General features: G+C 38.5%; 1 protein-coding gene across 4 annotated transcripts in view; it reads right to left on the bottom strand.

The window, feature by feature from the left end:
* The window catches only part of LOC122685749 (PC4 and SFRS1-interacting protein), a 39512-nt gene extending 27128 nt beyond the window's left edge, over positions 1–12384 (bottom strand). For 3 of the 4 annotated variants that reach the window (XM_043890657.1, XM_043890660.1, XM_043890658.1), the window contains exons 1-2: positions 12171–12377; positions 8902–8978 (exon numbers count right to left, since the gene is read on the bottom strand). In XM_043890657.1, the coding sequence (XP_043746592.1) occupies positions 8902–8978; positions 12171–12242 (149 nt within the window). In that variant the 5' untranslated portion in view covers positions 12243–12377. Of the gene's footprint in view, positions 1–8901; positions 8979–12170 lie in introns of all 4 variants that reach the window. The other variant, XM_043890659.1, reaches the window with a different exon arrangement.
* Positions 12385–12835: the final 451 nt, after the last annotated feature.

The following is a 12835-nucleotide window of genomic DNA, read 5'->3' as shown; positions in this document are numbered from 1 at the left end:
TGTCACCACAAAAAAGAAATGACTAATTATAGGACCTGATGGAGGTTGGAGGTGTTAGCTATCACTATGGTGGTAGGTAAGCATGATGCAATATATAAATGTATCAAAATCAACATACCTTCAGCTTGTGCAGTATGCATCAATTACATTTCAATTTTAAAAAAGAAGAAGAAAAAAAAAAAAAAAGAAGAAGAAGAAAACACAGGCACACACAAAGAATCCTCCCCAGGGATGCAATCCCATAGGTTTGGTGAACAGGGATCAGATTAATTTTTAAGCAGCCATCACTAGTCCCCAAGGGCACAACCTTCTGTAGCTGCAGCTTTGATTCATCCTTCACAGCTTTCAATTTTTAAATGACATATAAATCTCAAAGAAAATACACTAAAAACAGTAATAGGTTTAGGGGTTTTTTTACCCTAAAAAACAGTAAAAATGATGTGCTTCCTTTGTGGAGAACTTTCAATGTTGTTTAAAAAAATTTTTTAATAAAGATATACATTAATTGAAAGCACATCACCCACCATATTCCAGAGCTGAAAGCAAACTTAGGGATCACCAAGATCCTCCTTGTTAAAGATTAGAAAACTGAAAGCCAGAAAGATTAACTGATGCAAGCAAGGTTATCGAGCTACTAAATAGCAGAGCCTTCACTCTGTACAATGTTCCCTTAAACAGGTTCTGTTTAACCACTGTAATACAGTCTCTGAAACACTGATTTATATATTAATAAAATATCCCTATACATATGAACTCAGTTCAAATACCAATTGTCAAAGCCCACAAGAATTAAAGCTAATGGAAAATGTCTTAAGAAAAAGCAAATCACTAACTACAGCATTAATTTTATAATTCTGAAGCAACTTAAATAATTCCAAAGCCTGCAAGTGTGTTTCTTACATAGCATATGCCTAAAGTGTGTTCCGGTGTATCCCAATTTTTCAGAATCCAAGCATACAGAAAAGCAGTCATCTCTCTAAAGTCACTTTTCTGGAAACAATGTATATACCTACAATAACATACACATACATGCCTCACAAAAACTCAATTACCACACACCTAAAAGCGTCCTTTAAAGCAAACCAGAAGTTGCATATAAAAAAATGGGATAGGCAAGTTTATCACGGCTGAAGACTTGAAGCTCAAAACTCATTTAACTGCTGTCAATTAATAATACAGAAACTTATACCTTTTAAAACACTGACTATAACTTGATGTTGCATTTCCCTATTATTATTAAATCACAAAATATGAAACATACTGTTTTAAACTACATTTTATAACAGCACACACTACTTTATAACAGAAAATGACTCAATAGACAATTGATACACCTACCATGTGCCAGGAACCTGACAATACAGAGATGAAGAAACAGTTCCTCTCATAAGAAATCATACAAACTCCACACCAACACATACAGCTATGTCTGTAGTACTGAAACTGTATAGAACTCAGTGTAGAAGAAAATGAAATCCTATCCTATGATTTCTTTTCTCATTCCTTTCTTGTGGACAGGTGATACAAAAAACTAACCAACCAGCACAACTTTCCCATTCACCTTCACTCCTAATAACTGCATATTAGGCAGGTTATTGAAACATATTGAAACAACCTATGATGGGTATTTTCAAAGTTCCTAGAATTGAGCATCTAACATCTTTGAATTAAGACAAGTAAGAGCAGTAAAGAGATAAAGTGGCAAAAACACTATCTTCATTTAAAAATTTCTAGACTTTAGAGAAATAAGTAGACCTGGATGAGAGTATTCCCTCAATTAACAATGACAATTAGTCAGCAAAAAAAAAAAAATGCATTGCAAGCAACCTAATAAGCATACTTACTAGCTGTGGAAAAATAATATGCAACATTATTTTTAATTACTAATAGTTGACATTTCACATTTAATACGTGCCAGGCACTGTTTTAAGCATCTTTCATGTAATATATTATTTGCACCTCCAATTCTAAGGTAGAGTATTTTATTGCTCCCATTTTATAAGGAAGAGAAAGACAAGGCTAAATAAACCTGCTCAAGGTCACAGAGCAGATAGATAAAAGGCAGGATTCAAAGACACTCTTCTGACCCAGCTGTCCTAAACACTGTGGAAATGCTAGCTAATGGACAGCAAAATCATCATCAACAAATCGATTTTACCTAGGTCATAGAGCTTTCAGTCTATTACCAAACATTTATTTAACAGTTACTATGTGCCCGGCCACTGCTGAGTTTAAAAGGTCAGCTTTCATTCCAATCCCAAAGAAAGGCAAACCCAAAGAACGCTCAAACTACTGCACAACTGCACTCATCTCACACGCTAGCAAAGTAATGATGAAAATTCTCCAAGCCAGGCTTCAGCAATACGTGAACTGTGAACTTCCAGATGTTCAAGCTGGTTTTAGAAAAGGCAGAGGAACCAGAGATCAAATTGCCAACATCCGCTGGGTTATCAAAAAAGCAAGAGAGTTCCAGAAAAACATCTGTTTCTGCTTTATTGACTATGCCAAAGCCTTCGACTGTGTGAATCAAAATAAACTGTGGAAAATTCTGAAAGAGATGGGAATACCAGACCACCTGACCTGCTTCTTGAGAAACCTGTATGCAGGTCAGGAAGAAACAGTTATAACTGGACATGGAACAACAGACTGGTTCCAAATAGGAAAAGGAGTACGTCAAGGCTGTATATTGTCACCCTGCTTATTTAACTTATATGCAGAGTACATCATGAGAAACGCTGGGCTGGAAGAAGCTCAAGCTGGAATCAAGATTGCCGGGAGAAATATCAATAACCTCAGATATGCAGATGACACTACCCTTATGGCAGAAAGTGAAGAGGAACTAAAAAGCCTCTAGATGAAAGAAAGAGGAGAGTGAAAAAGTTGGCTTAAAGCTCAACATTCAGAAAACTAAGATCATGGCATCTGGTCCCATCACTTCATGGGAAATAGATGGGGAAACAGCGGAAACAGTGTCACTCTATTTTTTTGGGCTCCAAAATCACTGCAGATGGTGACTGCAGCCATGAAATTAAAAGACGCTTACTCTTTGGAAGGAAAGTTATGACAAACCTAGACAGCATATTAAAAAGCAGAGACATTACTTTGCCAACAAAGGTCCATCTGGTCAAGGCTATGGTTTTTTCAGTGGTCATGTATGAATGTGAGAGTTGGACTGTGAAGAAAGCTGAGCACCGAAAAATTGATGCTTTTGTTGGAGAAAACTCTTGAGAGTCCCTTGGACTGCAAGGAGATCCAACCCGTCCATCCTAAAGAAGATCAGTTCTGGGTATTCATTGGAAGGACTGATGCTGAAGCTGAAACTCCAATACTTGTGGCCACCTCATGCAAAGAGCTAACTCACTGGAAAAGACCCTGATGCTGGGAGGGATTGGGGGCAGGAGGAGAAGGGGATGACAGAGGATGAGATGGCGGGATGGCATCACCGACTTGATGGACATGGGTTTGAGTAAACTCTGGGAGTTAGTGATGGACAGGGAGGCCTGGCGTGCTGCGATTCACGGGGTGACAAAGAGTTGGACACGACTGAGCGACTGAACTGAATTGAAGTGCCAGGCACTTAAGTAAGTAATGATAAACAAGACAGACAAGGTCCCTGCTCTCCAAGCTTTTCACTTGTTGGTGAAGGAAAAGAAAAAAAAAACCTTTAGTCATCACCGCAATGGAAAAATAAGCATAAAAAGAGGATATCAGCTAAGAGCTAAATGACTGAAAATCTGTTTTCTCTTTGTTGGGAAAGATAGGTCTTCAATCAGAAAGGACCTGAGACAAGTTACATCTGTGTAACAGTGAAAAAGAAAAGGTGATGAGGTTGGAGACATAAGAATAGACTAGTCCACAGAGGGTGTTATAAAACAGCACCTGTAGAGACTTGCCTGGTGGTTCAGTGGTTAAGACTCTTGAGTTTCTACAGTCATCAAGACAATATGGTACTGGCACAAAGACAGAAATATAGATCAATGGAACAAAATAGAAAGCCCAGAGATAAATCCACGCACCTATGGACATCTTATCTTTGACAAAGGAGGCAAGAATATACAATGGAGAAAAGACAATCTCTTTAACAAGCGGTGCTGGGAAAATTGGTCAACCACCTGTAAAAGAATGAAACTAGAACACCTTTTAACACCATACACAAAAATAAACTCAAAATGGATTAAAGATCTAAATGTAAGACCAGAAACTATAAAACTCCTAGAGGAAAACACAGGCAGAACACTCTCTGGCATAAATCACAGCAAGGTCCTCTATGACCCACCTCCCAGAGTAATGGAAATAAAAAGCAAAAATAAACAAATGGGACCTAATTAAACTTAGAAGCTTTTGCACAACAAAGGGAACTATACGGAAGGTGAAAAGACAGCCTTCAGAACGGGAGAAAATAACAGCAAACAAAGCTGACAAAGAATTAATCTCAAAAATATACAAAGAGCTCATGTAGCTCAATTCCAGAAAAACAAGCAACCCAATCAAAAAATGGGCCAAAGTACTAAACAGACATTTCTCCAAGGAAGACATACAGATGGCTAACAAACACATGAAAGGATGCTCAACATCACTCATTATCAGAGAAATACAAATCAAAACCACAATGAGGTACCATCTCATGCTGGTCAGAATGGCTGCCATCAAAAAGTCTACAAACAATAAATGCTGGAGAGAGTGTGGAGAAAATGGAACCCTCTTACACTGCTGGTGGGAATGCAAACTAGTACGGCCACTATGGAGAACAGTGTGGAGATTCCTTAAAAAACTGGAAATAGAACTGCCATACGACCCAGCAATCCCACTACAGGGCACATACACCAAGGAAACGAGAATTGAAAGAGACACATGTACCCCAGCGTTCACTCAGCACTGTTAACAATAGCTAGGACATGATAGCAACCTAGATGTCCATCAACAGATGAATGGCTATGGATAAGAAAGTTGTGGTACATATACATAATGGACTATTACTCAGCTATTACAAAGAATACATATGAATCAGTTCTAATGGATGAAACTGCAGCCTATTATACAGAGTGAAGTAAGTCAGAAAGAAAAACACCAATACAGTATATTAACGCATATATATGGAATTTAGAAAGATGGTAACGACAACCCTATACACGAAACAGCAAGATACACAGATAGAAAGAAAAGACTTTTGGACTCTGTGGGAGAAGACAAGGGTGGGATGATTTGAGAGAATAGCACTGAAACATATATATTGCTGCTGCTGCTAAGTCGCTTCAGTAGTGTCCAACTCTGTGCGACCCCATAGACGGCAGCCCACCAGGCTCCCCCATCCCTGGGATTCTCCAGGCAAGAACACTGGAGTGGGTTGCCATTTCCTTCTCCAATGCATGAAAGTGAAAAGAAACAGATGTCCAGTCCAAGTTTGATGCATGAAACAGGGCACTCAAAGTCAGTGCACTGGGACAACCTAGAGGGATGGGATGGGGAGGGAGGTGGGAGGGGAGTTCAGGATGGGGGACACATACACACCTGTGGCTGATTCATGTCAGTGTATGGCAAAACCCACAACAATACCGTAAAGTAATTAGCTTCCAACTAAAATAAAAAATAAAAAAAAGACTGTGCTTCCAATGCAGGGGGCACAGGTTTGATTTGTGGTCAGGGAACTGAGATTCCAACATGCCTTGCAGCACAGCCAAAAAGTAAGAATTTTTTAACAACAGCATTTATAGACAGAATTTGGGGGGTTTTATCTGTTGGTAATGTTAACAAGGAGGTCACTGAAAGGCTATGGACAGAGAAAATGACATGATCTGACTGAAATATCAAGATCACTCTGACTATATATGAAGAGTGAAAGCTGAGCCCAAGATAGGGACAGGACACTATTTCTAAGAGTAACTGTGATACGAACTTTTGCCATAGAGGAGATGGAAAAAAGCAGATCAGAATACATGTTAAAGGAAAAGAATTAAGACTTGCTGACTGACTAGATGTGGGGAGGAAAAACACTATAATAAGAAATCAAGGATAACACTAAGATTTTTGGCTCCAGCATCTTCGTCAGTCTCATTTACTAAGAATCTGTTTTCAATATATTAGTTTTAAGACATCTAGTAGACCATCATGTTTGGTATACATAAGAGCTTACTGTTATATAGTGTTCACAACTTCGGTGGATAAATTAACTGCTGCTGCTAAGTCGCTTCAGTCGTGTCCGACTCTGTGCAACCCCACAGAGGACAGCCCACCAGCCTCCCCCGTCCCTGGGATTCTCCAGGCAAGAACACTGGAGTGGGTTGCCATTTCCTTCTCCAATGCATGAAAGTGAAAAGTGAAAGTGAAGTTGCTCAGTGGTGTCCGACTGTGCTTGGACCGCAGCCTACCAGGCTCTTCCATCCATGGGATTTTCCAGGCAAGAGTAGTGGAGTGGGGTGCCACTGCAGATAAATTAACTATGAAAGGCGTAAAAAATTATGAAAAATCAAATGTTTGTAGCTCAGGAAACAAATGCAGTTACAAACGGATTCTGCTCTAACTTCACAATAAAAAAAAAAAATCTAATTTACAAATCAGTTACAAATAACTGTGCTTCCCTGGTGTCTCAGAGAATTCCATGGACAGGAGAGCCTGCCAGGCTCTGTGGGGTCACAAAGAGCTGGACATGAGTGAGAGACTAACGCTACTTTTCACTTTTATGAATATCTAGTCTTCTAATTGTCATTTCTTTTTCCATGTTCTTCCTTTCCCATCTTCCTAACTACAGGCTCCTGGATTAAACTCCAAATTATGCAAATTCCAAACAGAAAGGTTCAAATAACCGCCCTTCCAAATTCTGAGGGGGAAAAAGGCAAACACTCACTGAAATTCAGTTTCTAAAAAATTAACCTTACATACCAAAACATTAAGTCACCAGACTAATAGATACAAGAGCACTGCCTTTCCAAAGGTGACAGTGTACTTATGAGATCACTGAGGCACAAAAACTACAAATGCATTTTGAAATGAAAATTTAGTATCATTAGCTTAATTTTAATTTCCTGAATATATTCTAATTTTTGAGTATTAGTAATTCACCATCTTCATTTCCCACTTAATAATACCACTGTTATGTTATTAACCAAATGATGCTTGTGAAAATTTAGTTCTTTGGCACAGTCTGTTTTGATTTATAATCTGCAGATATTTACAACATAAAAATCCTCATTTTTAAATGTTGAGGAAGGGATGATCATTCTTCTAAATTTAACATAAGAATGACTATGTGTTAGTCACTCAGTCGTGTCAAACTCTTTGCAACTAAATGGACTGTAGCCTGCCAGGCTTCTATGTCCACAGAATCCTCCTTGCCATCTCCTTCTCCAGGTCTATACTATAAGGATATATAGAAATTCTAGGGAATGTCTAACTCACATTACTCTGATATAGTTAGTATTCAATCTTCGCATGCCTTTGAATTATCTGGAAGGCTACTTAAAACAGACTGCTGGGCTCCACTCCTCCATTTCTGATTCAGTGAATCTTAAGTGGGTGAGGTCCGGGAATTTGCATGCCTATCTAAAGTTCCCATGTGTTGTTCCCATGTAGGGAGCAGCTTGACCTGGGACCACACTTTGAAAACCCTTATTCCAATAGAGACTACACAATTTTTCATTAAAAGATACCTTCCCTATTAAATTTATGGAAGTTTTAAATGGTAGATTAACCCAGATAATCAGAAACTCATTTTTAAAAAATTTTTTAAAAATTAAATTTTTATTTTCAAAGTATATTCAAATTTTTATACTCAAAGTAATTATGGTGAAGGCCAACACAATTCTCAACTCAAAACTGGATTTTTTTTTTTCAAAACTGGATTTTAAAGAAGACAATTATGTGGCACTGCATGATGTCATTAATATGAAATGTCAAGAACTGGCAAGTTTAGACAGACAGTAAACTAGTGGGTATCTAGGCCTAGGGGACAGGAAATGAAGAGTGACTGCTAATGGTTATGGAAGTAAATATACTAACATCCACTGAATTTTACGCTTTACACAACTGTATGATGTAAAGTACATAAAAAGCTATTTTTAAAAATTTTTTGAAGTTCATACAGTAGTAAGCAATGTTAAACAAATGTCATTGTAGACACTCTTAAGGAACATGTAATTTTAACTCGAGTGGCACCAGTTTTGTTTAACCTGAACCCAGGTAAACAAGTCTACCAAAATTATTGCAAATTCTAAACCTAAAGATTAAAACTGGTGAGGTTATATGCTACTTGTAAGGCTATTAAAATATAGGTATGTAGTAGTATTCTTTTTCAGAATTAATGAGATAGCCCCTGGAGTAATCCTCCGCACATAGAAGTAACAGTTCAGTATTCAGCTATAATTTCTGAGAAATTAATTTGCTTCTCCAAATCAGTTTCTGCCCAGAAATCCACCCGGGGCAGCAGAACAGTAACAGTGGCTCCCAGAATCATACAAATACATACGGAAGGAACTATTCAGATTTCCTTTCACCTTTCCCACAACATACCATTAGTGTGGCTAAAATCACAAAGTCTAAAATACGGTGTCAGGTTATCATTACAAAAAGCACTAATTACACTAAACATGAATACTGAACACCTTGTTAAAACTTTCCTTACACACTTTCTCATCCATCGGTTATTTTCTGACTGCTGAGGATCAATTTACATTTTTTATGATTAAGGACATCTGCGCCAGTAAAAGTTAAACCTGCAGTGTCTAATTTAACATAAAAATAAATTTAAAAGGGAAACTTGAAGACTTCTTTCCAAGTTCAAAGATGATTTTAATATTTTCTGTTACTTTATTATTTTCTCTCTTAATTAACCTCTACTTGCTTTTCGTTATATACCCAATGAACCTGCTAAATTAACTCTGATTTGCCTTTAAAGCTAAAAGGACTTACGTCTCATGAGTTCCAAAAAAGAAAATCGGTAGTTTGTTTGTGGGTGGTTTTACAGCTCCATCAGGAACTTCATCTACCTAAAAAAAAAACAAGATCAGAAAAATTAAAATCTTTTAAATCATACACACTTAAACATACCAGAGTAAACTGAAAACAAGACATCCAAAAGGGTATCTGCTATGAAATGGACCAGTTCTACAGGTCCACAATCCTTTATCTCTAGTTCTGAAACTCAAGAAGCTCTGGAAAAAAAAGGCTCTGAAATCCAATATATTTCTCAAAACTCATGTGATAGCAAAACCTGCATAGAAACTGAAGCTATTCCATCATTTCTTTTATCCATCTAGCATTCTACTGATGCTTCTCTGCAGAAATGTAGTGTTAGATTATCATTTGCCATCCTAGACCTTATCAGCAGAAAGATGTATTGTATGTGGACCATCACTACCATTCTAAAACCCCAAAATTCTGAATGTTCACATAAACCTGGCCTAAGTACTCCAGATAAGGAACTCTGAATCTGTTCAAAAATTTTAAATGCTATTTCCACAGACAGGCTATCCAAATACCGGAGTAATGTAAAACCAGACATTAAAAAGGTTAAAGCAGTACTTTTCCAAGTCTGAAACATATACTTATGAAAACATCTTAGACCTACGTGGCTGAGTAACAGGAGATTACCTATTCTTTTTCATTTTTCTTTTAATATTTTAATGCTTCTAATTAAGGAAGGAAGACGGTAACAGGTACTGCTATGTCAAACACATCTATAATAGCTGTTACTTTCTTACCAGAGTTAAGGCCATCAGACAGAAGTATTTAGCCAGAATTTAACATTTCTACTTCATTATTTACTTAAATTTCATAATACAATTTCTATTTCATTCCTTTCAAAATTTCAAAGACATGTCAATTTAAAAAATATCTGTTGACTTTGTTAAGAAGGGTACGACCAACAGAAGACCTACTATGCTCCTTATGTATGAGCATAAAGAAATGGTTTAAGAAAAGACCATGAGGGTGATTTCACTGGTTGGCAGTCTGAAGGTTTCAGCCATCAATAAGAAAAATTAGCACCCAACACCTTTAGGAACTTAATTTCCTCACCTATACGAATAAGACTGTACTGACTTTTCAGCTTTGTCACAAATTGTGAAAAATCCTTAGGGGCCTTAAGATAAGGGATACTCCTGTCATCTCAGATCATATGCTTTCTGCCAGCAAACAGCTTTAAAAGTTAATGCAAATGTCTAGCACCTACAGAGTTTAATAAACGCAAGGCAATTTTTCAAAAATGGACTTTAAAAATTATTATTACTGGTACAGGATTACAAGAAAGCACAAGATTTAAAAAGTAATGAAGCTTGGGATAAACAGAAAATGTTAAAATCAAAACTGGAACACTGGTTGTCACTTTCCCAGCTGAGACCTTAAATATATACTCTAAACTCTCTAAAGCAAAGACTTAGAATTCATAAGATTGGAGAGAAGATAGAAAAATGAATACAATTCTTAGACACAGACAATATCAAATCTAAATGCAACTGTTTCTAAGAAAAAAAAAAAAAAGGTAAAAGAGACTAAAATTTTCCATTTCAATACAAATTAAATTGGTATATACAGCATCTATTAAATGAAACACTCTGGCCCTCTTAACGCTACTTTATTTTGCTTTTGTTAGCACTTTTAGTCACCTAACAGACTGAACCATGTGGGGAAAATGATTTAGAAGAGCAATTTTTAAAACATTTCCACTTGGTTTTAAACTACACTGCTACACAAAAATTTGAATGAAGATGTATCCCATAACCTCAGATTTTCTAACGTCTCAAAATAATCATGCTCAAACCGCAAAAAATGTTATCTTGGGGGGGCCTTAAACCTTCTCAGTTTGCCTATCCTCCACTTAAACATGAGATAGTTTTTTAGTGCATGACTTACATACTAAGGATGGGGGGATACGATAAGGATATTCAGTTTACATCTATTGCTCTGAGAACTTTACAATCCATTTGGAAGTCAAAGAATGCACATAAGAGTTAAAATAAGATAATCACAAAGGAAATAAAGTGTCACATATACAGATAAGAATTATGATTTAGAATTTTTCCACTAAGACTCCAAATGAAAAGGTAGACTTAATAGACTAGGAGGGAAAAGTTCTTTCCAGGTTGGAACGAAATCTATAAACCTGACTTAACAGCTGGATGGGAAAAATTAGAAATGGTGAACATTTTACACTTGGACAGCACTCAGCAACTCCATGATTCTCTGTAACCAATGGCTTATTTTTCCTCCCAGCTGACATAATTAAAACTATAGGATTTAATTATCTTTAAGAAACACACTCCTCAAGAAAGAGTAAATTAGTGGAAATTACAGCTTTAGAATATCATGTGTATGTTTAAAAAGGCTCTTGAACTTACTGAATTCAACCTTTTTCAGGTTCTATCACTATATTAGAACCTGAGTCCTACCATAAACTAAAAGATCTTTTCCTGAAAATGGTGCTTTTTTAAAAGACAGTCTCAATTCCCAAATGTCACAAAAAACCCTGAGTTCTGAATCACTTCTCTGTACTACATGTGAACCAAGGAATGTGGGTTTACTCTTTCACCTATGGGAGACAATCAGAGGTGAAACAACTTCTTCAAGGTCATAAGGCAAACTTCACCAATAAGAACTTGAAAATGAATTTTCTAGACTTTCTCTGATGTTACCTTACTGTAAAAATTTCCAGAATACCCAGTCCTAGCTTTCATTGAACCAGTCAATCCAGGCCTCATTAACTATAAAACAGGAAAGAATACCTATGAATTCAATTTAATCCCATACAACCTTTTGACACCCAATAGTTTGCATAGATTCCATTGCTACTTTGGATTTTACTCAAAATTAAGAAAATGTCGCAGATTCTTTACCATCTGAGCCAACAGGGAAGCCCCCAATTTTTTTTAAAACACAAAATCCGTATTTGTTTTCACCTACAGTGGAACATTAATGGCATCATCTTTAAATATTTCCTATTAAGAAAACCTGCCAAATAAACAACCATAGGAAAACACCTAAGTATGCCAAAACACCTGGATTTTTAAATTACATGGAAGATTAATGGGCAAAAAACTAAAAAGATCAGGTTACAAATGAGACCAGAGGAAAGCGAGAGAGAGAAAGGATACGAGGCGGAGTGGGGAGGTGAGAGAAAAGGGTAGGAAGTAGGCCTCTGAGGAAGGTAGCACCGCTAAACGCGAAGGCTAAAAATCACTTACTCGAGCTGGCCAATGAGGATAACCTTTCATCTTGGCGAAGATGAGGTCCCCAGGTTTGAAGTCGCGAGTCATGTTTCAGGGGCGAGGCCGAGGGTCCGAAGCCCAGGGAGGAGGTGCGGCGGTGCGGACTGCGAGAGGATGCGGGAGGGCGGACCGGGGCCGCGGCTCCCGCGGTGGCGGGAGGGGGAGGATGCCTCGGGGTGCCCCGACGCGCCTGCGAGGGAGAGCACCGAAGGCGGTTAAAGCTCAGAAACCCGAAGGGAGGGGCTGTACGGAGAACGCCGGGGGAGGGGGAGGGGAGGCCTGAGGAGGGGTAAGGGTGGGGGGCGGGAGGGGGAGGGGGAGAGCCGCCTCCCGCTCCTCCCCCGCGAGTGCGCGGCCTCCGCAGCCCGAGAGCTGCCCCTCCAGGCTTCGCAAGGTCCACCGCTCGACGGCCGAAAAGACGCCACCACCTGAGGCAGAGATGCTTCTCAGTCCCCCATTCCCCTTCCTCCCGCCCCATCGTTCCTCCGTCTTTTTCCCCTCGAAGCTGAAGCCCCAAGAGGGTGGGAGGTCGGCGAGAGAAGGAGGGGGGAGAAAAAAGATGGCAAAAGGCAGGGGAACGTTGCCCTTCCATCCACACACGGCCTCTCCCACAGCCTCCTTCCCGACGGTCGCAGCCCCGG

Source organism: Cervus elaphus, chromosome 29 (genome assembly GCF_910594005.1).
Source record: "Cervus elaphus chromosome 29, mCerEla1.1, whole genome shotgun sequence".
Taxonomy (NCBI): Eukaryota; Metazoa; Chordata; class Mammalia; order Artiodactyla; family Cervidae; genus Cervus; species Cervus elaphus.
This window is presented reverse-complemented; position numbering and strand designations above follow the sequence as displayed.